This window comes from Lutjanus erythropterus, chromosome 16 (assembly GCF_056507025.1).
Source record: "Lutjanus erythropterus isolate fLutEry1 chromosome 16, fLutEry1.hap2, whole genome shotgun sequence".
Taxonomy (NCBI): Eukaryota; Metazoa; Chordata; class Actinopteri; order Lutjaniformes; family Lutjanidae; genus Lutjanus; species Lutjanus erythropterus.
Window position 1 is genome coordinate 4,359,636 of NC_139332.1, and position 25,861 is coordinate 4,385,496.

At 39.1% G+C, this 25,861-nt stretch overlaps 1 protein-coding gene across 4 annotated transcripts; it reads right to left on the bottom strand.

Annotated features, from left to right (window-relative positions):
* Positions 1-1,186: 1,186 nt before the first annotated feature.
* anln (anillin, actin binding protein) lies at positions 1,187-25,861 on the bottom strand. 4 transcript variants are annotated; one of them, XM_084738783.1, is made up of 25 exons: positions 25,704-25,861; positions 22,119-22,260; positions 21,575-22,012; positions 18,665-18,996; positions 17,010-17,367; positions 15,942-16,144; positions 15,743-15,850; positions 15,533-15,644; positions 14,719-15,035; positions 13,254-13,402; positions 12,774-12,915; positions 12,519-12,654; positions 11,394-11,576; positions 11,117-11,243; positions 10,829-10,877; positions 9,827-9,880; positions 9,619-9,663; positions 9,366-9,398; positions 9,213-9,231; positions 8,216-8,328; positions 7,959-8,003; positions 7,605-7,691; positions 7,405-7,512; positions 4,263-4,435; positions 1,187-4,178 (listed from the first exon to the last, which is right to left on the bottom strand). In XM_084738783.1, exons 1-25 carry the CDS (start codon positions 25,719-25,721, stop codon positions 4,064-4,066), a joined length of 3,606 nt encoding a protein of 1,201 aa, XP_084594909.1. In that variant the 5' UTR covers positions 25,722-25,861; the 3' UTR covers positions 1,187-4,063. The 4 variants fall into 4 exon arrangements, with proteins under 4 accessions (XP_084594909.1, XP_084594910.1, XP_084594911.1 ...); XM_084738784.1 differs by lacking the exon at positions 9,619-9,663; XM_084738785.1 differs by lacking the exon at positions 7,959-8,003.

Below are 25,861 nucleotides of genomic sequence, written 5' to 3' on the forward strand. Positions count from 1 at the left end.
GTTGGATCGGATCACATGGGCCAGCCTTCACTCCCCACGTGCATCAGTGAACCTTGGCCGCCCATGAACCTGTTGCCGGTTCACCACTGTTCCTTCCTTGAACCACTTTTGATAGATGCTGACCACTGCAGACCAGGAACACCCTACAAGAGCTGTAGTTGTGGAGATGCTCTGACCCAGTTGTCTCGCCATCACAATTTGTCCCTTGTCAAACTCACTCAAATCCTTAAACTTGCCCATTTTTCCTGCTTCTAACACATCAACTGAGGACAAAATGTTCACTTGCTGCCTAATATATCTCACCCACTAACAGGTGCCATGATGAAGAGATAATCAGTGTTATTCTCTTCACCTGTCAGAGGTCAGAATGTTATGCCTGATCTCTGTATGTCTCAAGTGAACAGACTCAATGTTTTATTATGTACTTAGAATTTTGTGCTGTTTTGATATATATATATATATATATATATATATATATATATATATATATATATATATATATATATATATACACATATATATAAATACATATATATAATTTTGTACGAATAAAAAGTCCCTTGCACATCAGATTTATTTTCCAATATCATATCATGGACTTTTTATCAACCCAACCCAGTCCCACCCCTTTTGACTCTGTGCTCCAATAAGAGCTTGGTACTTGATGGAATTAGTTTTCTCTTGTACTTAGATGCTAAATGTTTAGCTTGTCTGTGTAAGGGATGTGTCCATAGCAAAAGTCTATTCTTCATAGCAACAGTGTGTTATGTAAGGGATAATTTAGAAAGATTTCATTACTGAACAGAGTCACGTGAGCACAGGAGCAACCGCCACAGTCTGTTATTTGTGATCCTTGACATGTCGGTCCTCATAAATAAAGTTAACAGAAATCATTCCTTTCCTTTTCTAGTACATGAAAGACACCATGACATCCAAATATCTCATAGCTTTGAAAATCATTGTACGTTCAATTTAATGTGGCATTTTGATAAAATGACAAGGAAAAAAAAGACTTGAGCATTAGCGATGTGGTCCATTTTGGTCAAAGCAGGTATTTATTCACGTCTCACCCACAAATACCTGACAAACGAATCCAAGTCTCTTAAAGTATCTAAAGTATCACTCATTCATTCATTTTTCACGATGAAAACATATGTAGGTTCATAGAAACAATACATGTTGTGTAGTTGTTGTAACTTTGTATTCATTATCAACATGATGAAAGCATCGTCTCTTACTTCATACACAAGTGAAAACTCTGAAATTATATTTACCAACACCTGCAGGGTCCCTGTAAAGTCTGTTACATACTCTCCATAAGCAACACTAGCTAAATATGTAGTAAAACCACATATTTCACATATTACTGCTTAATGAGCAGCTGCAAAGTATGGGCTTTTGGTGGCCATCGCTTCATACACTGAAAAATCAAATATGATGCTGGAACCAAATAGCTTTCTTTGTGTACATGAGACATTTTTTTGTTTTTCCATCAGACATGGAGTAAAGCCTATAATTTTAAACAAATGCGTCTGCGTCAGCCATCTCTGTATCACGTCAAAGCATGTAATCGATCCACCATGACAGTATGGATATTTAAGTACAGAAATTTAAATTAAGACTAGTCAGTCACTAAAAGTAAGTAAGCACTTGGGGGCTGTAAACAATGTCATGGCTTGCAGGGAGTGGCTAATGTTAGCATGCTCTTCTTGCAGGTTAACATCCACATGCCTGTCCAAAAAGCAGTTACACATTACTTTAGGGCTGAAGCTAATGACTATTTTTATTATCAATTAATCTGTTGGTTAGTTTCTCAAATAATCAGTTAGTTGTTTGGTCTCTGGTGTTTCAAAAGCCAAAAGTGACGTCCTCAAATGCCTTGTTTTGTCCACAACCCAAAGATATTCACTTTACTGTCAGAGAGGAGTAAAGAAACCAGAAAATATTCACATTTTAGAGGCTACAAACATAATTTGGACTTTTTATTCCTTAAAAAAATGACTCAAAATGATTAATCAATTATCAAAATAGTCTGATTAAATTTAATAGTCGATTAATCGTTGCAGCTCTACTATATGTTGGCTGAGTGGTTATATAGGTGTTTATTCTGACAGCTCACATAACATCTTATTTCATTTTCTAGATCAAAATACTGCCAAACTGCACTGTTTTACCAGACATCAGCTTTACTTTCCAACAGGCTGGTTACATCGAGGCATTAGTGCCCGACTGTTTGTGCTGCAGCTCAGCAAGTAGTGGCTGGCTGCATAACATCATAGAGGCAACCATTAGCCAGGGTTGTGCATTAATAAAATATAGTTAATATTTCTGGTGATAGCTAGCAAGGCTAACTACAATGATTGTCATGTTTTGCCATGCCTAGGTGTGAAAAGTACACGCATTCTCACTCTGCTATCAAATTAGCAGTAACAGATTTGCAACGTCCAGTTAGACTTTCAAATTAAAGCTTCCTGAGAAACATTTCAGGTGATGGTCACTGTTTAGTTTTGGCAACAAAAGTACTTGCTTACATTCAGGAAAACATGATGGTTTGGGTTTAAATAAGTACTTCCTTACAACCATCTACTTTCACCATTTGTCTCACACAGGACTGGAGTCCTGGTCTCCTGTGTTTGACCCATCCATCCACCCCGGCCTCCACCCACGCACTTTCTCACTCTCTGTACTTCGTCTGTCCTTTGCTCTCATTATTTCCCCCTGCTCTTACTGCACCTTCTTACACAAGTGTACTTTTCAGACCTAGGTGAGCCAAAACTTGGCACTGACATTGCATCCTCTGGTGTATTACATGCTTCAATATGAGATTGTGCTGCAAAGTATATACCAACTAGGAATAAACTCGTACAGATAGCACGAGGTGTTCCAAACTGCCAGAAAACTGCAGGTCTGCTGCAACTTCCTTCTTCTTCTTCTTTCAATTCAAGGCTGAAGACGGTTCTGTTTGCTTCTGCCTTTCATTAAACAAAATCTGAGACTTTGGATTAATAACTTAAACTGCATTCTAACTTTTACTTCCCTGTTTTTTCTCATTTTATTTCCTATTTAATTCTTAATTGTGTGGAAATGTTATTTTATATATTTTTGCTTTGTTATGTTCCTTTTGCACTTTGTCTTGATGCTTTTTATGGTTTATGCAAAGTACTTTGAATTACCTTTTTGTTGAAATGTGCTACACAAATAAACTAGCCTTGCCTTTAACAACCTTGTCACATAGTTTATCCAGAGAGCACTGACAACTTTATTTCTGTACGGTAAAATGTTCTGATTTGTACATCAGTTGGTCACAAGTCTGTATTATCAAAAATGGGATCCTTATATAAAAAAAAATGTATTGGCCAATATGCAGTTGTTGGATTTACAACTCAAATATCAATCAGTGTAGCGTAGAGTATGCAAGAGACTTTACCTCCACTTATCCAAATTCAACACTCAAACAATAACAAAAACACTGAACAAACAGTACAAATAGAATAAAAGCTGGTGTCAAAAATCTGTGCATGACAATGAAGACACATGTGAAAGTCCTGCCACAAGTTATAAAAGCTAATATATAAAGTAAAAACTTGCCAAAGATATAAATCAGTAGAATTGTGTGCTGTCATGCAGGATAAAATGAGAGAAAACTGTGGTGCTTTAAATCAATATTCATCATTTATATACTGATTTCAGCACTGAAACCAAATAATTTAAAGCCATGCATTATATGTCAATTTGTCTAAATATTTGCATTAACATAATAATGCGGAAACTCAACAATCCCCCAAAACATAAGAGTATCGAACCAGTCTGGAAATGTAGAAAATACAGTGCCAAATGTCCTCCCCACTCCTACACAAAATACTGTCCTGAAATGTTTCAAATGTATGGCTTTATTTACTCTCCTCTCATCTAGAACTTGTGTGTTTGCTTACCAACTCCTGTAAAACATCCACAAGTAGAAATATTCAACTGTTCTCAGACTGTATTGCACTTAGTAATTGCATGTGTCACTGATACTGACAGTCCAGTAGATAGAAGGGCTGCTTGTGACGCAGTGCAGAGATTACTGTGGCCTGTAGCAGGCGTCTGGTTGCCACATACGCAGATCCACCAGAATCTGGTTCAGTTTCTTCATCCACAGATTCCTCTCGTCTTTAGTGTCCGCACTCAGCCAGTTCCTGCGCACAAAGACACTCGGTGTTACTGTGATTTACAGACACATTTATTAAATAGACATGTAAGGATATATGTATGGAACTTACTTGGTGACACACATAGTGTCCTGGCATTGACTGACAAGTGTCTCTCTGTCGTCCTCTCTCTGTGGTCGAACTGTGATGAGCTCAAATGTGTTGGGTCGAGCGCAGAACTCTCTGTTGGCTGGTTCCACTTTCTTGCTGGTGCAGTTGGCCAGGTTGATGCGACCAATGGGATTCTGACAGAGGAGGAGAAAAAGGGGACAACACAAACATTAGGTATGAAAGTTCAAGGCTGAGTGGGTAAGAAGTATCTCCTGTTGACATGTCATATCTAGTTTGTCCTGCAGTGTTTCCATTGCATAACAACATTATGGGATGGTAATATGGATGGAAACTGATAAGATTTTATTGATAACAATGCCATTCTGCTTATCGATCTGCGACTATCGATTGCCGTGGATTTTCTGTGTGGAGGAAAAAAGTAGGCCTATTGTCATCATCAGTATCATTATTATTATGTGTAAGGTTATATGAGGCTGAAACTTAACTTTAGTTTAGTGGTGAAAATTTCTCTGTCTTGTGAACTGTTGGACTGTGTTTGGGAGTTTTTCACCATCTGGGAGTCTTGTTTAATGTTCACGGCTTCCTTCAACCATTGTGGGGCGCTGTAGGGTTCAGACTTGTGAGGTTCATGTGTACTGACGATAAAATGTATCTGCTCATGATGCATTGCTGAGAGTTTAAGTTTACTATTTTATGTTCCAAAATACAAATGTTACATTTTGTTGGTGTTTTTAAATGTACAGATGTTACTTTCTGTTGGCGTTTGTGATGTGTTTGTTCAGAAAATCAGGGTTTATGTTGTTAATTGTCACATTTGTGCTGGTTTGGAGATGTTTTAGTTGACACAACGAATTAGCGATCATGTACATTTCTCCACTCTAGCTGGAGTTTCTATGAAGAGGTGAGGACTATTGTTTCCAGTGCATAGTGTGCTGTAAGATGTAAAGGTAATGCTTCTAATGCCATGCTTCAAATGTCTTAGAGAAGGTAAACATGTCATCTTCAGATTTTGATTGCAAAAACACATGAATATATAAATTAATGTTTTGTTTTCTTCTTTATATTTTTATGTCAATGTAGACATACAAAAAGAAAACAACAACCACAACAATAACAAAAACAGCAACAAAAGCTACAAAATGTTACAATGACACATTTTGTGACGACTAAATTTACTAAATTACTGGTCTTAATTTTTCTTCCTTTGGCCAGTCACCATGGTATTAACTGGATAATGTACATCAAGGTGCCCATTATCAGGAATTAATGGACTCTGCAGAGGCAACTGCCCTCAACTGCACATCCAACGGTTCTGGCCTCCATGTCACAGACACATCGTTGGGCATGATTCCTTAAACTGATTTGTTGTCTCGATTTAACACATCTTGTTATTAGGAGCAGTGGGCACTCAGGTACTGACTGGAGAACTGACATGATTTTCACAGTCGGGGAAACTGGAGAACCTAAAGGAAACCCATGTAAAAACAGGGAGAACATGCGAACTCCACACAGAAAGGCCAAGTTTAAACTAGGATTCGAACTCAGGACTTTGTTGCTGTAGGGTGACAGTGCTAACTTTACTATGCAAGACTACTTTGTCTTTATTTCAAATGAGCTGTTCAGTTAGTGCCGCTCTCTTCCATTTCAATTTCCACTCTCACTGGAATGGTACTGTGCCGCATCGCCCATGCACATGCTTGAACAGACACAGAACAGCATACCGATGTAAGATAGAGCTTGTTCTACTCTGGCTTGCCAGCCACAGCACAGCAGTTACTCCCTATTTACAGATGAGTTTTGTAAGTAAAACAAATCAACATCAGATGTTGCCAAGCTAAACAGGACAGGGAGTCTCAGGGAAGACACTAAATTTTGATCACTCTGTTTGAGACGTGGTTATGTTGTGGCCAACATGATACATCAGCATAACCAAAAAATTGCCAGCTTATCAGATATATTGGTAACCATGGGTATTTGTTGGTCAGTCATTATCGGATGATATTCATTCTAAATCTAATCTTATTGACCAGATGACAAGGCAGCAGGGTCCAAAATTAACACCCACCAAGAGACAAATGCGGGTAGATTTTCCATTTGGCACATAATTCACCATCACAATTGTGGGTAAATGTTTGCACAAAAATAGCCATGTAATAAAAAAACTATGCTTAGTCGCACACAACAGAGGACATATGACAACAAAGCACAGTAAAGACGCAACACATGCGCATGCATGACAGGTTCATGGTGCGTGCAGGTGCACCTCATAAAGCCTGAAATCTACATCACTTTGTTTGGCAAAGTGCATGGGAACCAACAAGGACTCCATGGTTCATTTAAGTGCACCTCATAAACTTGTTAATCTTTACATAAATGCCAATGAAAGTTGTTTAAAACAGCAAGTTTTTTTTCTTTTGTTAAAATACATAGGTCTATATCTGTCATTACTTTCTTGTTCTTTCACTTAAGCATTTTTAAATGTACAAGTCTCAAAGTAACTCTGTGATAACTTTCAAGTTGTTTTATACTTAAACAATGTTGTTAAGTGTAATTAGAATATACCATGTGATCCATATCAGTCTCCATTACACAGTTTGTCCACCAGAGAGCACTGGGGAGCACTGTAAAATATCCTGGTCACTACATTTCTTGGTCACATTTCTTTAAGAAGCAACTTTAAGGGATTATCAAGTCACAAAAAGTCACATTACGACATTAGCATTGTCTTGGATAGAAGCCTCATGTATAAATATCTAAAAATATTAATATATGGGATGTCATAAAGTTGATGGAGACTAATATTTCTTCAGCAATACTGTTGTTTTACACTATTAAGTGTGCCAATGTTGTTTAACTCCCCCTTTTTCTGTATTGTTGTATATAATAGTAAAATGCACATATTTTATAACATACAATTTCTATTTCCAATCTTATACTTTCTATATTCATATATATATGTATGCTTTTGAATGGAAGCAACTGTAACACAATTTCCCCCTGGGACCAATGAAATATTTCTGATTTGGGTCAATTTGCAGAGCAAATAGCAACAACTACAGTCTTTCTTGATCATCCAGCAGAAGTCTATGAAAACTAAATAAAATGCAGAAGCTGTATAACAACTGTAGAAGAGCTCAGTTACCTTGCGCTTCTCGTCGTCTGGGTAGGTCCAGTAGGAGATGCAGTATCCTGATAAGACACACCACCTCCTGTGCCAGGCTCCAAATCCACTCACATCTTCAAACATCGTCTGGGGGGTTGAAAATCAAATGACAGAACATTTGTATCAGCAAACCAGTGGCTGCCTCATCTGTGGTGGTGATCTAATGTGCTGTCACTCACCAGGAAGCCCCTCTCCTCCACCTTTGAGCCGACTTCACACTGCATCTTGAGGTAGATGTGGCCCTCCAGGGGGCACAAGAATGGCACCTTCAAGCCAAAGTACAGACGGTTTACAAAAGGCTCAGGCATCACGTTCACAATTTAAAAAACGTTAAAGTTACCTGACATGCTTTTAATTAAAGGTTACAGTGTAAGTTTCTGTTAAGATAACAACACAGCTGAAAAAAGATTTATATCCTCGGTGAGAAGAGCTTTGTGATCAGAAGAAGCTTATAATGTTAGTGCTGTTATGGTGTGTTCACCCTCCTTCCCACATAAACACAATACAAGAAACACAATGGGACAAGTAGTAACCTTGGTATGAAACATGCCACTGAGTAGTTCTCCTTCAAATCTGATCTAAAAGAAAGATAGTAAGGCAGGAGAATGAGATCACAGGCAGAGAACAGACAGGGTTACTGTGAGTCTCTGTAAAGCCTGGACACAAACACATGACTAAGAACCAATATAGCATGAAGAAGAGTTTGCAGACAAAAAGAAAACTGTCATGCAAGTGTGGAAAAAAAAGCCACGAAGGGAAGATGAAGAGGTGACATTAGTGGCTTCTGTACCTTCTCCAGAGAAAATTTGTTTTTCCCAATAGAGGACAGGGTGAGCTTGTGTGATCCAACCAGGACGAAGTTACTAGTTCGAACAGCATTGGGGCCCCCTGGACTGGCCACAACTACACAAAGAAAGAAAGAGACCATCAGTACCTTGTATGAATCTTAAAGTGACACTTCACTGATTGGTTTACTTGTCCTGGTGAGTGCTACTGAGCCAGTGTAAACTATTGTATAGCATCTTCTCTGTAAAATCTTAGCAAATAACCCCAATGATGTCAGCAGACAGGTTTCAAAGTAGTGGAGTGTTCACTGAGCAGAGAGGGTGACCAAGAGACATATTCCAGTTGCATTATGTTAAGTGTGGGATTAAATGGTTTTAGAGCTTGACCCATACTCATGATTGCCACTCTTTTGTAAAGACACATTTTTCAAGGACAAACATTCAAGAAAAATATATTTTAAACTTAAGTACCAATAATTTACATGGATGATAACACATAGCAGTCTAACCCAGCACAGTACTATAAGAGGACTCTATTGAATGGCTCATCTTAATTAGAAGGCAGTAGATATTTAAGTCCGGGCAACATTCAGGAATATAAGGAAAATGTTTTTATAAATGTTTTTTTTCCCTAATTAAATTATTTCACTAATTAATAATTAGTAAATTAAGTAAAACATTTAATTGAATATTTGCTAATTTACATATATGTAGAGACCAATTTTAGGCCCAACTTTTTCCTTGCTTTATTGTGAACATTAATAGATGGTGATTGCCAGAGGCTTTTGACAATATATTATTTTAAAACATGGTGAAAAATGTGTTGTGTCCTGAAAAAAGGGTTTTCAACCTGAGCACAGGAGCTAATGGGGACTGCTGACCAACATCTACTGTAGGTAATACACTTACTATGACTGAGTACATCATAAACCCACATAAATAATCCAGACTATCCCTTTAACTGTTCAAATTGTTTTAGATCAATCTTATGTTTTGACATACCTGGTGTTTGGACACTTTTCTGCAAGAAAAAAATTAAAGAAATTACAAACCAAGTTTGTTGCAAGTTGCAGGAAGATGAGAAGTTACATTTTGATTTAAAATTCTTCTAAAATATTATTGCTGGGCAATAGAAAATAAAAGTCAAATACTTACAGTGATGGCGAGGAATCTCTTTGGAGTGATAGCCTAGAAAGATGAAAGTAAAGAAATGAATAGATTTTACTTGAAAAATGTGTCTGAGGTTTTGTATGTTGCTGACCAGTAAACATTACTCTCCACTAAATGAAATGAGCACCCAGAGCTGTGTAGACAAAGTTTGACAGTGGTGACATTATTCAAACGTCATGTGCCCACACAGTGCACACCCACCAACATGTGAGCGAGCTCATACAGAAACTGTTCATACCGACATACACAAATCATGGGCCTCATGAACCTGTCTCCAGATCATCTGAACACACACACACACACACACACACACACACACACACACACACACACACACACACACACACACACACACACACACACACACACACACACACTTTTTTAAGTATTAAAGCATGTTCCATCATTGCCTGATAATGTATTTAACATTTAGTGTGAGGTTTTACCTTTGACTTGCTTGGTTTCTTCTTCTTGTCACTGCACTCCTCACGCTTCTGCACCTGTGGATGTCAGCAATAAAGGCACACGATTGTAGTCAGCCAGTCATTTTAGATAGCAACTCAACACTAAAAACACCAGCTATCCAAAATAGGTCATCAGTAACTGCAGATACTCTTCAGTACTGGAAATTATATAGAAGTAAACTGAGGGGGAAAAAATTAAGTGAGTACGGAGCAGTTTCTACTGGTTGCTGATAATGAATTTGTTACAAGACATTTTTCCTATTATCTTACACTTGAATTTTTTTTAAAAATCATGTAATCAACAGATCTGCATCTGCAAGATATCACAGAACTGAGTTTCCCAGACTTTCAGATTTCATTTGCACCTAAAAAGAAGATGCAGATCAGGAAAACTCCAAAAGACATGAATGTCTGTGGAAAGTTCAGGGGTGCAGCATCTGTTAAAAGGATAGTTCACCCCAAATCAAAAATACATATTTTTTTCTCATGACCTGTAGTGCTGTTTATCCATCTTGATAGTTTGGTGCGAGGTGCCAGAACTACTTTCTTTTCTACTAGAAAGAAAGTAGTTCCTACTCACAACAAGGTCTGTGGATTATCTTGAATAACTGGGTCATGATTTCTGGAAAGAGACACTGTTTTTCAACTTTTCAAATGTATTCTTTTTGTTGTTTTGAGCACCACAAGCTGAGTGCCATTATGTTGTAGAGAAGGCAGATGTCTCTATGGCCGATATCTCCAAGATCTCTGCAACTCACACCCAAAAAAAAAATAAATAAATAAATAAATAAATTTAAAAAAATGGATAAAACAGCACCACAGGCCAAAGGGAAAAAAACATTTTTTTGATTGTGGGATGACCAGTCCCTTTAAAGATGCAAGAAAGTTTTCCTTATGAGATGAAAATGTAATCCAGAAAATACAGTGCATGTGTACAGAGAATCATTATTTTGGTATCAATAAACCATGACGGAGGACACTCACCAGGCCGTAAACCTCAATATCAATCTCAAAATTACTGGAGACATCAGAGCTGAAAGTGAAGAAGAAGAGAGGTATTTATCAATATTCAACAGTCGTGATTAACACAAATCAGACACAGTTTGATCTATTCCCTGTTCAATATAGACTAGTTTAAATTTAATCTAAAAAGTCAATTTTTATCACAGTAAGCATCATAATGTCAAAGGTAAACAAAGTCAGAATCACAATCATAATCAGTCGTTATCAAAAACTTTGAAGTGTGTTGGTTTTACTGAGTGAGTGATTTACATGGTAAACTTGGTGGGGAAGGCGAGGGTGTCTCCACTGAGGCCTCTGTGTGTGCTGGCTAACGGTGTAGCCACAGTGTTCTCTGCTCCAGCACGGATCATGATGAAGAAGGAATGTTTGGTCGCATCTAAAATCATCAAAAGACACAGTAAGATTGATAAACATCACATTGTGACTAAATCCCCTTAAAAACATCCATCCAACTAAAATGGAGTTTTTATTATTGTGATTCCTAACACATCAATTGCAGAGACGCAAGTCTGAATTGTGGGTGTACCTGGTTTGTTTGCAGTGGAGCAGACAAAGTCTGCCTTGAGAGGCAGCCGTAACTCCTGCAGGGTGATGGAGCCCTTGGAGGCAGACGTGCCTGTAGGTTCAGGAGCTGCAGGGGCCTTTTTCTGGCCTGTTGGGTCTCCTTTCAGACGGTCCAGCTCCGCCTTCAGTGCCTCCCTCCTCTCAGCTAAGAATGTCGAAAGAAACAAGAAGGAAAATTTTGATACTACCACTAGGAATTGCCATAGCCTACATATACATGGCTTAAATTATATAAAGACAAGCTGTAGAGGTCCGATGTGGGAGGCAACCAAGTACAAATACTTTGTATGTATTAGCACTTTTAGTTGCAGTATTAATTGTTTTTGTACAACTGTGCTCTCAAATGTCACATGCTGATTCTTAGTTAATATGACAGTTCATCCAAAATCAAAAATACATATTTCTCCTCTAACCTGTTTTATCTTATCTTATCTTTATTGTATTTATCCAGCTAGATAGTTTTGGTGTGTGTTGCAGAGTTTTGGAGATATATAGATGTTTGCCTTCTCTCCAATATAATGGTACTAAATGGCACTTGACTTGTAGTGCTCAGAGCACCAAAACAGATTAAGAAACATCTGAAAAACTCAACAGGAAAGCCAGTAGCGATCAGCTAGTGTTGCCACGGGGGGGGGTTACTGGAGTTCTCCCCCCCCCCCACACACACACACACACACACCCCTCACCGTCACCTACACACCTCCGCTCCAGAGCCAATGGCCACCAACACCTCTTTGTCTACTACTGATGACCGTTACAAGCCTCTTTCCAGAAATCATGACCCAGTTACTCAAGATAATCCACAGGCCTTGTTCTTATTGTACTGGACAGAAGGCAGACATCTCCACGGCCGATATCTCCAAAACTGCAACTTTTAGTTCAATGGATTGAGCAAAAGTATGTTTTTTGGGGGGATGAATTGTGTTTTTAAATATTAAACCCTAAAATGAATGTGATGGCTAGATTTAGAAATTTTAATAAATAGGAATACAATAAGGCATTTACAAGGACAGTTAGTTTTACAAATAAATAACTTCTACGTCTAAGTGTGCTCAGTACAAGTCATGTATTGTCTGGATGAACTCACTTGCCACCAGCAGCAGCCTCTGTGCCTCAGCCTCCACCTGGGATCCTTTGCCGTGCTCCTCATCTGTACAGCAATTGAGAGCCTGACTGGCCTGATGAATGACTGTCTGCTGCAGGTTCATCTCATTGGTCAGAATCTACACACACAACAGAAAGATAAGCTGTTTGAAATTTGTTTCTGATACATTCTGCCGCTAGAATCGTGTATTTTCAGAAAATGTACTCGCAATGAAAGTTCAAAGTGTTTATTTCAAACCTTCATCTTCTGTTTGATACTGAAGAGACTGGATCCTCTGGGCTCCTCCGCTCTCTGAGAAACATCCTCTTTTCTCACAATCACCTGCTTCAGATTGGGTCTCTCGGTCTCTTTCACCCTGGTGGACCTGTAAGCATCAATGCTAAGACACACAGAGAAACAAGCAAATACATATGAGAAACACATTTGCTGCAACAACAAGGACAGCTATCTTTAAAGGATATTTTTGGGGGGCTTTTTGCCTTTATTGATAGTGACAGCTGAAGGTATGACAAGGAAAGGGGGGTGAAGAGAGAGGGGATGACACGCAGCAAATGAGCCGCAGGCGGAATTCAAACCGGCGGCCGCTGCAGAGGACTAACAGCCTCAATACATGGTGCGCACGCCCTACCGACTGAGCTATAGGGGCGCCCCAAGGACAGCTATCTTTAATACATCAGAATGCTACATATAGAACATGTAGGTCAAGACTCTGCTTACCTGTAGGGCAGTTTGTGGTCCTCATCTGAGGCCTCGATGCTGTCTGAGGAGGCAGTGCGTATCATGTTAGTTCTCTGGAACTTGCTAGATTTGGGAACAGCATCTGGAGTGTTGCTCTTTACAATGAATGAGCTGGCTGGAGTTGACGTCTACACAAAGACATGAAGAAAATGTTTTTAAGCCTCACTCAGAAAAGTCTCAAGTGTAACTTTGACATGTACAAAAATGTACATGACATGTAAATGCATGTACAAAACCCAATTCCAAAAATCTGGGACACTGTACAATAAAAACAGAATGCAATGATTTGCAAAAACTTTCATTTATACTGATGGACACTGACAAACTGATTAACTTTGCAGGCATCAGAATGAGTGTATATATACGAAAAAGTAAAGCGTTCCAAAAAAAAGTGTGACAGGAGCATGTTTACCACTGTGATACATCACCTTTTCTTTAACAACTCTCATTTAGGAACTGAGGACACTAATTGTTGATGTTTAGAAAGTGAAATTCTTTCTCATTTTTGCTTGATATACGACTTCAGCTGCTCAACAGTCCCTGTTGTTGTATTTTGTGCCCATAATACACCACACATTTTCAGTAGGAGACAGGTCTGGACTGCAGGCAGGTCAGTCTAGTACCTGAACTCTCTTACTACAAAGCCACACTGTTGGAATATGTGCACAGTGTGTATTGGCATTGTTTCACTGAATTAAGCAGGGACATCTCTGAAAAAGACGTCGTCTGGATGGCAGCATGTGAGAACAGATGTGACAGTTACCCATGATGCCAAGGGGACTAACACATCCACATACCATCACAGCTGCTGACTTTTGAAGTTAGTGCTGGTAACAATCTGGATGGTCCTTTTCTCTTCAGCCTGGAGGACAAGACGTCCATGATTTGTGAAAACAATCTGAAACGTGGACTCATCAGACCACAGGACACTTTTCCACTTTGTGTCAGTCCATCTCAGATGAGCTCAGATCCAGAGAAGTCTGCAGTGTTTCAGGATGTTGTTGATATATGTCTTTCTCTTTGCATGGTAGAGTCTTAACTTGTATTTGTAGATGTAGAGACAAACTGTTTACTGACAACGGTTTCCAAAGTGTTCCTGAGCCCATGTAGTGTCCTTTATGTTATTATTTATATCTTTTAATGATATTATGGATTGTAGATTAAATAAAAAAATCCTTCAGTTTTGTGTTGAAAAGCATTCTTACACTGTTGGACTATCTGGACAGTCTTTTGTTGCTGCTGTCCTTTTTTGAAAGGTCTATAATTACAAAAAACAAAGTTTATCACTTTGAACATTAAATATCTTGTCTTTGTACTGTTTTCAACTATGAAAAGGATTTGCAAATCATTGCATTCAGTTTTCATTTGTGTTTTAACCAGCGTCCCAACAGTTTTGGAACTGGGGTTTCTAAGTGGTAGAGAGAGACATCATGTTGCTGCCTACCATCAGTCTTCTCTCTGGACTCTTCACCACAGCAGCCACAGTCTCTGCTAGTGGAGTGAGGAGGGACATGGAGGAGATATTCAAAGCATCTTCCTCCTCGTCCTCATCCTCATCATTCTGATCTTCACTCTGCTCCAGGACTCCATCAAACAGCTCATTGATAACTGCAGAGTTGATGGACTGGTCCACGTTCATCTCTATCTCCCTGACCACCTCCTCGTCCTCTGGAGTCTCATCAGTTGTTTTCTCTACGGGAGGGGCGACCACCCTCAGAGGACTGGATGTTGAGGCTGGAGGTGAAACCAGCAACTCATGACCTATTATTTAATATAATTTAAGTTAGAGGACAACATATTTTCCCATCTTATCAACAAATTGAAGCTCACCTCTCATAATGCTTACAAACTCTTTAAAAACTTGATTTAACATTCAACACCCTCTTTTTTCAGTCAAGTGAAACAGAAATATTGACACACTTCAGGCAGGAAAAGAACTACTCAACATTATGCTAGAAATTTCAAGCAAATGTCAGAGATAAAAATAGATTCTTGTCAGAAAAAGTCTCTAAAATCTTGCAGCAGGTAGACTCATGAGCAAAATACGGCTGGTAGCACCATCTGGTGAGTAGTAAAGGTGTTGCCTTTAGTTCAGCCAGGATCACACATTGGGATGGTAATTCCTAACTTTACAAATACTTTAGAAAATATTTAAGTCAAGTGAAATTTGTGCATCAAAGAACCCAAAGCAACAGCTGCCAGTGTTTGCAGCTGATCACTAAAACTGTTCAATCATCAGTCTGAAACATAATTGATACCTGGAGGAGTGCACTTTGTTGGTGTATCTGTACTATCAGTAGAGGGCGCTGTGGGTTCATCCTGTGGCTCCCATGAGGCAACCACAGCTTCCACAGGCTTGTGAAGTTGCTCCTAAAAAAGACATAAATTAAATTTAATCTTTCATCTCGTATGACAACATGACTATTTTATGTCAAACATTTGTGTGTGTCAGTTGCTTCTTAGCCCACCTTGATGTCTGTGTTTTTATTGGTTTCTGCTGCTTCATCTTTGTTTTTCCACATATTATTCCCCTTCTGAAAGCGATTGCGAATCTGAGCCAGCTCGGACTCCCGCTCCTGAAATTAGGGGGATTTTTTTAAATGCTCATTTTGCTCTTGTGATACCAAACAATAAAAGAATGCACTGTAATATCGGACATGAACCTACCAGCTTCTGTCTTTGGGTGAGATCAGCAGTGGCTGTGTTTGCAGCATGGGCAGCTCTGAGCCTCTCCTGGACCAGTCTGGTGTTTGGTGTGACTGATGGAGTTACAGTGGGAGTCTTGACATGGGTGGTGCTGCTTGCTGGGGAGCTCTGGTTGCTCCGCTCCTGGCATCTCTCTCCAAAGCGCTCCAGGAAAGATTTTACACCTGTAGATGTACATATATTTTCATAACATATTCTTTGAAACATGGGGAGGAAACTAATCACATCAAACATGAATGAAAACACTATGCTCGTAAAAAAATCAATTAAGGATAATTATAGCAATAAAACAAACAACACCAACAAGGACATCACGTTCCTAATTCGTAAACAGGCCAGATGATTTGAAAACACAACAATGGAAGTGTTCAGTGAGGAGCTCCTGGAACATATCTGAGTAAAAATGGTTGATTGATGGACAGCCTTTACGGGCATTTCTATGTTTTCAAAAACTGTGGTCTTGTTATTTTTTTTACCTGACCCTAACCCGTCCCTCACACGACCACATACTAAATCTGCTTGATATCTTTCAGGTATCCGCAAGTTCTTGGATTGTGTCTCTGTACAGTTCACACATAGCCATCGTCGCTCACAGAAACATGTGGCAATTTCATTCTGATCTGGGGCCTTTTCTTGGGAATCCCCAAAAACTGTCAGTGAGTAGAAAATGAGGGCTAAAATCCTATAGTGTGAACTTTGCTTTAGACCACAGGTCTGACCCAATTTGAGAGGATTTTGTCTTAAGGAAGGATTTTTTTGGTTTGACAATAATAGAGTATTTATAGTAAAACAGGGATCATTATAAATTACAATGAATGAAAACGGCCCTTGGTGTTCCAACTTTCAAATTATGAGATTTCATGTAAAAAATTTCCTCCTTTTGCTTGGGACCCCAGTTTGAAAAGCAATTACTTAATATGTTTGCCCAAGTAATGCAGCAACTGTGACAGAGCACATGTGAAGAACTGGGTCATCACTCCTCATCCAGTCTTGTAAAATAATTCTTAAATGAAGTGCAACACGACTCACCAGGTGCTCCAGCAGCGACCTTTTCCTGGGGAGCAGAAGCACTAGTGATGGCGGGTTTGGCACGGAGTTCTGGCTTCTGGGGGCTGGAGGTAGGGGTGAGACCCCTGGAGACTGCCTGATTCTTCAAGGGGCTTTGAGGCACTGATGTTGAGGACGAAGGGACAGACTTCAGGGGACTGGACGGTAAGGCTGATCGCTGAATGGTGCTTTTCTGGGGACTTGAGGGGAAGTTCATCCCCTGGTTAGAATTCTTCTGAGGACTGGTTACTGACTTGAGTGCCGGTCTGGTTTCAGGGATGTCAGCTTTCTGAGGGCTTGGGAAAACCACATGGCTGGATTTCACTGGAGAATACACAGCCTGCAAAAAGACATACAATCCATTTATTCATAAGGTATATTCAGTACAAGTTGGTTATCAAGGGGTCTGCCTGGGCGTTCAAAACAAAGTCTTGTGTTATTATACAATATAAATTTATTTTGGGTGAGCACGTTGACAAAGTTTTCAGTAAAACTGGCCCAAGTCAGACTTCTTCCTATCCTACAATTAAGGATTTAAGAAACTTAACGCAGCATGCTTAATTCTGTGCCACCTGGACTATTGTTCAACAGTATGTCCCATTAGAACTGGTGCTGAAAAGTTGCACTCTTAATAGCTCATCACTGAGCAAAAAACATATCAAGCCTGGCAATTATTTCCATCTGTACTAGTAGCTTAAATATGCAACCAACTAGTTTGCTACAAGAACACAATTGCAGCCTCCTGTTAGGAAGCTGCGATTACAACAATTAACGCAAATTCAACCAATGAGCAGGAATTCTGCACAACCTTGCAATTTTGTCTAATCACCATTATTTTTCCACAAATTTGACCAATCATTATATCGTCCCATGAGTTCCAGCACTGAAAAGAATAAAAACAAAACAGAACAAAGTTTGTCATTGTTACTGACATTTATCATTGCTTTGTGCATTTTTGTGTTTCATAATTTCATGCCGGCTGTTTTCACTGAGTTCACAAACTCAGTCAAATAAAGCTTTTTTTTTTTTTTTTGACTTTCTGTAATCCTAAGCCATTTTGTAACAGTGTGTAGGTTTTCTTCTCCATGGGAAAAAAAGTTAAGTTTGATTTTTCAAGAATTATACAAAACAACAAACACGCTTACCAAACCAGTAAATTCTCACATTTCGGGACTTGGAACAAGCAGATATTTGGCAGGTTTGCTTGAAGAATGACTAAAACAGTTAATTGATCAAAATAGTAGCCAGCTAATTTTCTGTCAATCAAGCCATCATTGTAGCTTTAAATGTAATCGCTACAGAGTCATTCAGGAATAAAGTTATTTAAGCAGGAACAAAGAGAGACTTACTTCTCTAAGACATAAGCAAACAAAAATAGACTATAGACTATACACAAATAAAAAATGTGTAACAAATATAAATATCCTGGGATGCAAAATATTCACAAGATAGATGTTCTCACAATGTATATCCATCATATTTATATAATGCAGCCAAGTCATGAATCACTGTAAATGGATTTTAATCAGGTCAAAATCAAAAAGTAGCCAAATTCACAGAAGCAGACAGCTCATATAATATCATTCAGAAAGAAATAAAACAACATTAAAGAATAAATCAATTCCAGGTAAACCTACCTGAGTAGAGCTGGATGTGGTCTTGCTGCTTGCAGTTGAACTGACCCCCACACAGCCTGCAGCACTTGGTTTGGTGCTGGCAGTCGCTGTAGCATCTCTGACTGCTGATTTGGAAGCAGCTGTACCAGGCTTCTCTGTTGCATTCTTATTGGGAATGTTAGCATGGCTCAGGTCGTCTTCCCAGGATCCAATGGTGGCAGCAAGGTTAGCCAGTCTGCCTTTCCTCCCCAGAGGAGTTCCTGAGGACACAGTGGGGACGGTGGCTGCTGGGACCTCAGCTTGTTTCCTCAACAGGGACAGAGGAGTACAGTCTGAAACTGCATCAGAAGTCTCTGAAAAGGGACAAATGATATGAGTATCAGACAACTGAACGAGTAGATGTTGCACCAGTGACTATTAGCAATCACAAATGTTGACTTCCAACAGAAAGAAAAAAAAACAAAAAAAAAAAACAGATGGAGCATTTTTCTTTTGGCACACCACAGCTGCAACTAACTTTTATTATCATTGTAGATGAATCGGTTGGCTATTTTCTCAATTAATACTTGTTTGTTTGAAAATCTCATAAAATGGTAAAAAATGGCAGTGTTTCCAAAATCCTACAGTGACGTCCTCAAATATCTTGTTTTACTCACAGTCCAAAGATATTCAGTTTACTGTCATAAAGGAATAAAGAAACAAAAAATACGCACATGTAAGAATCTGAAATCTGAGAATTCTGACTTTGCTTCTTAAGACAAATTATTTTACTAACAGTTGGTGATTAATTTAATTATCGATGAATTGTTGCAGCTCTACAGCACGCTGTGCCCTTTCCTTTCTTTGACAGCTTACTCTTGTCCAGCTGAGGACAGGAAGAGCAGCTCAGTCTGAATTTATTTTGATTAATAAAGTTATACATAAATAGGAGTCCAGAGGTTGTAGCAGGTGCAGTTTTAAAGCTAAACAATGCTTCAAAGTTATCCAAACTTTTGGCAAGGGAAAAGTTGGCATTCTATGGCTACAGTTATACTTTCTGTTTCACCACATGTTTAGGTTCCTGTCCTCAAAGTTTTAAAATCTGAGGATGTGCACAACCATCGCTCCAAAGGATATTGCAAGGCAGCCATGCCCACTTCGTGCTAATCCCATGCATTTTGGGCAGTAAACCCACTGTACTAAAATGTTATTTTCACTTATTTGATTATTCCAGCATACTGGGGTCCCTATACAGCATTGAATGTCAAACTGGGTCTGACTGGAAAGCTGAGACTCTTGTGCATTCAGTGAGAGGAGTTGTATCCATGTGTGATGATAGACTCCATCGTAACAATTTCATTGTAGTGAGATCTTTTTTTTGAAACTTGAGCTCAATGTATAAATGACCTTTAGTGACCTCTAGGATTATCACAGCCTCATGAAACTTCACAACCACAAACTAGAGACCTGGATCAGTCAGAGGGTGGCTGGTTTACCCTAGGTGTATGCACAATAACATAACAGATAAGATAGCAAGATAACAGCCAAAAAAATGTCAAAAGTTTTTGACACCAAATCACAGCATGACTCAAGACCTAAAGGTCTTGGTGTCTTCATGTGGTATTCTGGAGAAACATTTAATAATTTTTTATAAATTTGAGTGGTCAAAAATGCTTACATTTTGCCCCAAACCTGTAATAAAAAGGTGTCAACTCAAAAAAAAAAAAAAATTGGCTCGGTGATATGTCTTGTATCTCAATATTTCCAGCCTATAGGATTTCGCTTGATATACACATTCTCTAAAATAACATATCCTAAATTATCAAATGAAGCAACCATAAATGATCTTATAAAATATGATGCATTGCTATACATTCACCTACTGAACAACAGCACTGGGTGATACGGACAAAATCAAATATTTTTGCTCAAACCCCTTGATATATACATTGCGACAATATTATAGGGATGACTACTGTTGACCTAACTCGCCAGATGGTTTGTTACACAGAAGTTGTCCTCAGAGCCTGTTTGGAAAAGGGCATGCACTTTCAAAAAACACTTGACAGGTGATTGGATGAACCATCTGTCTATCTCATCTAACACAGGCTAACTTCCACACACGCCTCTCACTTCTGACACACCTAAAGCCACGGCCATGGCTGCCAGTAGTCTCTCCTAGGACACTGATTGGCTGCACCGCTTTTAGTGCAGACACAAACAGATAACTTGAAGTGGCAAGATTCTTGTGTGATCTCGCAAATTCAGCTGTCTCCCAAGTTAAGACTTTTGGTGCTTTCACAAAACAGTAACACAACAAGATTTTTGATAAATAATCATCAGTAATGTGGATATAATGAGTAAGTGGATAAAGACAAATAATAGAACAGCAGAACATTCTCTTGAGTTCAGAAAATTACATCACTTCACAGTAATTCAGCCTTTAAAACCAGGAAAGGAAAACACTTATGCCATGTCACAATACCACAATGTCTGAGATCTAATAAGATATGGGAGAATGGGAATGGCCATCATAATGTTCTTATATACATTATAAACTTTCAAATTTGAATAGATCCCTAAAGAAAACAACTTGTTTATTATAGATTTATGACTAGAAAAACTTAACACAGAGTGCTGAGCTGAATTTCAAAATATTTTTCCTAAACTCTAAAAAAGACAAATGGGTTAGTGGTATAAAGGGGGGAGTTAAAGATGTTAAAAGGAACGGTCAGACAGAGAAAAAAAAACTTCATTAAGTTTTGATGTGGTTGCTGTCTGCTGTCAGTCAGATATAGCAGATTTTAACCTGTTTTGTTATTTTGGTGTGAAGCTTTTTTGTTTTGACTTTGATCATGGATTGTGTCTTTAAATACTGACTGCTATTTTTAAAATATTTTATCTGAAAAGCTAAAATCATATCAAAGAGCATGACTAGCAAACTATTCTTACCGCTGCCATCCCAACACTTCCTCTGCTGTGCTAGCCTCTGTAGACGAGACCTCATGCCAGCAGCAGATGGAGGTAGATCTTCCAACATCTCCTCCTTGTTCCTGTGCAGGGCTGAACTGCTAGAAACCATCTCTGCATCTCTGCTGCTGGGAGCATCAGGAGCAGGGGTGACAGCCATCTTCTCTGGCTCTGGTTGCACAGCTTTCTGCTGACCTGGCTGAGACTGGACAGCAGGCCGGGCAGCGGTTTTCTCCAGGGAGGAGGAATGTCGGACGCTGGCCGGGCCCACCGGGGGTTTCTTGTCTGTAGGAGGATCTGATGGGGGGGCCATGGGTCGTGTTATCATCGGCTCCTGGTTCTCCTCGCCGGCTGCAGGTTGAATATTTTCCCCTGACCGACTGCGCTTGGAAGGAGAAGGTTTGGAGGACCCCTGTGGAACTGAGAGGAGGTGATGGGGAAATAATTAAAGAGTAAAGCCGCTACTTAGGTAGTAAACTGACAGGATCTGTCTCAGCACACAGCAGTCCAACAAATATCTTAATACCTTTATCAATGACTGGTTCACTGATCACACTGTTGGTGTCAGCCAGTGGCCTTTTTACCATCGACCTGTTTGCTGCATTTGGTCTCTCTGCCATCTTCTTCTGCAGGTTTTCTCTGCGAGCCCGGGTCCGCTCCAGCAGTTTCTGGTTTGACAAAAAAAGACATTGTTTAATTGTTACTCCAACAGCTATTTTATATGGATACAATAAAATCATCATCTTTATGATATTTTATAGCGAGGCGAAATCACACCCCTTCCAGTGTACCGCCATGGGAGCTAACTTGTGAAAAACATAACTGTAGTCAATGACAAGAGATTTTTTTTAGTCCTGTTTGAACTGTATCACAAATTACATGTTTGTCATTTTAAAATATAATTTTACAAGATGAGGCAGCTGCCGTTTGTTGTAAAACTGTTAAAGAATTAGATGTGATGATACATAATTAGAAAGACTACACGCCCAGAAATCACATGGGTGAAAAGACATCATGACCTCCTCCATCCAAAAGCTGAAGCTGCTATGCCTGTATACTTTTATACTGGGATGAAGTCACACCAGCAATGGGTCTTACTGGTTCTTTCTCTTCCAGACTGATAAACAACCAGGAGTCACTGGATAAAACACTTCCTACCTACACACCTTCCTGAGTCTGACTGGTATCAGTATCTGCAGAGACTCAAGGTTGTGGTCTTAGTATCAGATGTGAAAAAGTGGTATTGCACCATTGCTAAAATTAACGCACTACTTCCTTAATGTGATAACAAGAATTTGTTGTTATCTTTGATGTCAGAAATAATGCAAACCAGATCTTTCCAGCATTTTCCGACCAGGCAAGAACACAAAGACGCTGCCACTGAAATTGATCCTCAACAGAGACAAGCAGCAGGGGTGTCACAATATCTGTATTTATCAAAAATCGATTGAAGTGTGCTTTAATTGAAATCAACAGCAGAATCGCAGATTCTCACTGCATTTTTTCTTTCCACCCTCACCTACTTGCAGTGCCTAGTGTGTGTCCAAAGAAACAAAAATTACACAGCCTACCTGGTGCTATATCACACTTGAGACCATACATATTTTTTAAAGAACGAAAGTTGTCACTGCATGAAACCAATGTTCATTTTTACGAATCGATTTGATATTCTAACATCGGCAAAGCCCTCCGTGCTAAAAAGAAATGGTTAAAATGCTAAATCAAATCAAATTGTGACCTTTAAATCAAAAGTCAAATCAAATCATTGGAGAATTGTGTCATCCCTACCAAGGGAGAAGATGTTTGTGATCCAGCAAACTTCTTCACTTTGCATTTCTCTTCATTAACCATAACAACTTCCATTCTCCTGGGGGCTTGGGGAGAGAGGGAGTAACAAAAAAAATCTCCAAAAGTTTCATGATTGCTGTCAGGGGGAAACAGCAAATGCCCTAAATGGGTTGGAGAATTTTTACAACTTCTAATTGTACATTTTGGCTCTGCAGCACAGCTTGTGACTTCCAGTAGTTTGTTGTACACGGTGACAGAATGTGAGACTCAGATATTTTTATAATTAGACTCTTGTTGCTGTGAGCCTTAAAATTAGCCTGGGGCTTTTTCAAATAGGCCAAAATATGCTGATTCTCCATCTTCTAGGATTACAACTGGATAAAGGCACTGTGTGCAGAAAAAGGCACAGCACATTGTCACTGTATGGGCTATTTTAATGAGGAACATAACAGCCAAAGACACACACAACAGTTGTCCTCCACAGAGATAAAAAGGTCCCTGTTTGCTCGCCCTCTTTCCTTCCTCTTTTCTTTGCATGACATTCCCCTCCCTCTGCCTCATCACACAATCTGATTTACAGTGCTGAGCGTTAACTGTGCAAGCCCCAACACATTCCTGCAGCTGCTCCTAACAGCTTCTCCAGGCAGTGTGGAAAAACTCTAGTCACACATTTAGCAGCATTCCTCAGGAATGAGCCACTCCTGCTTGTGGTTCCAGGATTTGAAATTTCAAACTCTACTGGCTCGGCCACTGGAGTGACAAGAATTGTTGTAAGGTATAATAGATCATTCCTAGTTTTAGCTCACAACAGCAAGGCAAAGAGAGAAAATCAAGCAAAGACAGCCAAGTGCTGGACAATTTCCAGTCCTGACACATACCATTGCCTTAAATGGAGACAAAGCTGTTTCGTTTGAATAATGTTACGTTATACAGGTTGTGGTGTGTTTTGGTTCAATGAATTGATAAAGTACAAGGATATGGATTTTATAATACTGTAGAAGGAGCTGGGTAGTCAGCAGCTGCCTGGCCAAATTACTTACTTACTTACTGCCAAAGGTGGGAAATAACTGAGTACAAATACTTGTTACTGTACTTAAGTAGATTTTTCAGGTATCTGCACTTTACTTGACATTTTTCTGACAGCTGTTTACCTTTACTCCTTACATTTCAACAAAAAATATATGTACTTTGTACTCCTTACATTTTTGAAACAGGTTTATTACATTAGTTTTAATGCATTTAAGGGGAATTGTTGAAAGTTATGGCTTTGCATAACTGTGCAGTGCCTTTCCAACATCAGGGCCAATTTCAACCTAAATGGATGGAACAATAACACACACTGTAGAAAATACAATTCCTTGGAGCATCCATTGATGCATATCACCCACAAGCATGACAGATAACAGGACAAAACAGACTGAGGGAAACTCAAGTGCAAAAAAAGCATGCAGTGAATATGTCAGCTGCCTCTGAGAAGCTTTCAGCACTGCAATACTTATTTTTAGACCCAGAAGGGCACGCCTTGCCTCAGAAAACGTTGAGAGCCAGCCTCTGCTGAGACTGAACATAAGATTTTTGGTCATCCTGTAGGGGTGAGATCATCAGTGTTTTCTCACGTTGACCATAATGTTTCACTTCTGTTACTGACATTAACAACCAATTTGCACACTGGAGGAAAATTAAGGTTCATTATTTTCAGTACATTTGTTAAATTCCAAGTTAGAATGATTTCAGTTTAGTAATCATTGTTTCTTCAGTCAGTAGCAATGTCCTTCAGGGATACTTTTTATTTTTATACTTTAAGAACATATCAGCCCCTATACATTTTCACTTTCACTAAGTCAGATAAGCGCTTCTGCTTCTACCAAAGAAGTATCTGTCCTTCTACTTCTGCTTCTAAGAAAGCGTGTACTTTTGCCAACCTTGCTAACTGGTCTAACATGTAGAAATCTAACTACATATATGGCCGTTAAAAGTTTAAGGTCCTGGCTAATTGTTGTTTTTATTGCAGATCTGGGGCTGCTTAAGGCTGACAAGACAAAGAAACAACACGTGACATGTTTTCATTTGCCACGATTCCACGTACCTCCACATATTTCTGTATGGTAACGTTATCTTACGTTAAAGTACCAAGAGAGTAAACATGCTGTATGTAGATGTGTCTTACAACATTGCGAAAATACAAAATATTACATTGTGTAGCTTAGCATTAGCAAGTAACGTTAACGTCACTAACTACTTCGACTTAAACTCAGGTTAGTGAGCATACATACGTGACAGCAGCTAACTAGCAAACGTTAGTTAAGTTAGCTCACGGACTCACCTCAGTAAATGGATCCATTTTGGACAGTTTCTCCCTATTCGAATAATATTTCAACAGCTGAGTGATTTAAAAGTCTTGTACACCGCTGTGTGTACACTCCCAGGACGGCTCTCAGCTTCTCTTCTCTCCTCTCGGCTCCTCTTCTCTCTGGACAAAAA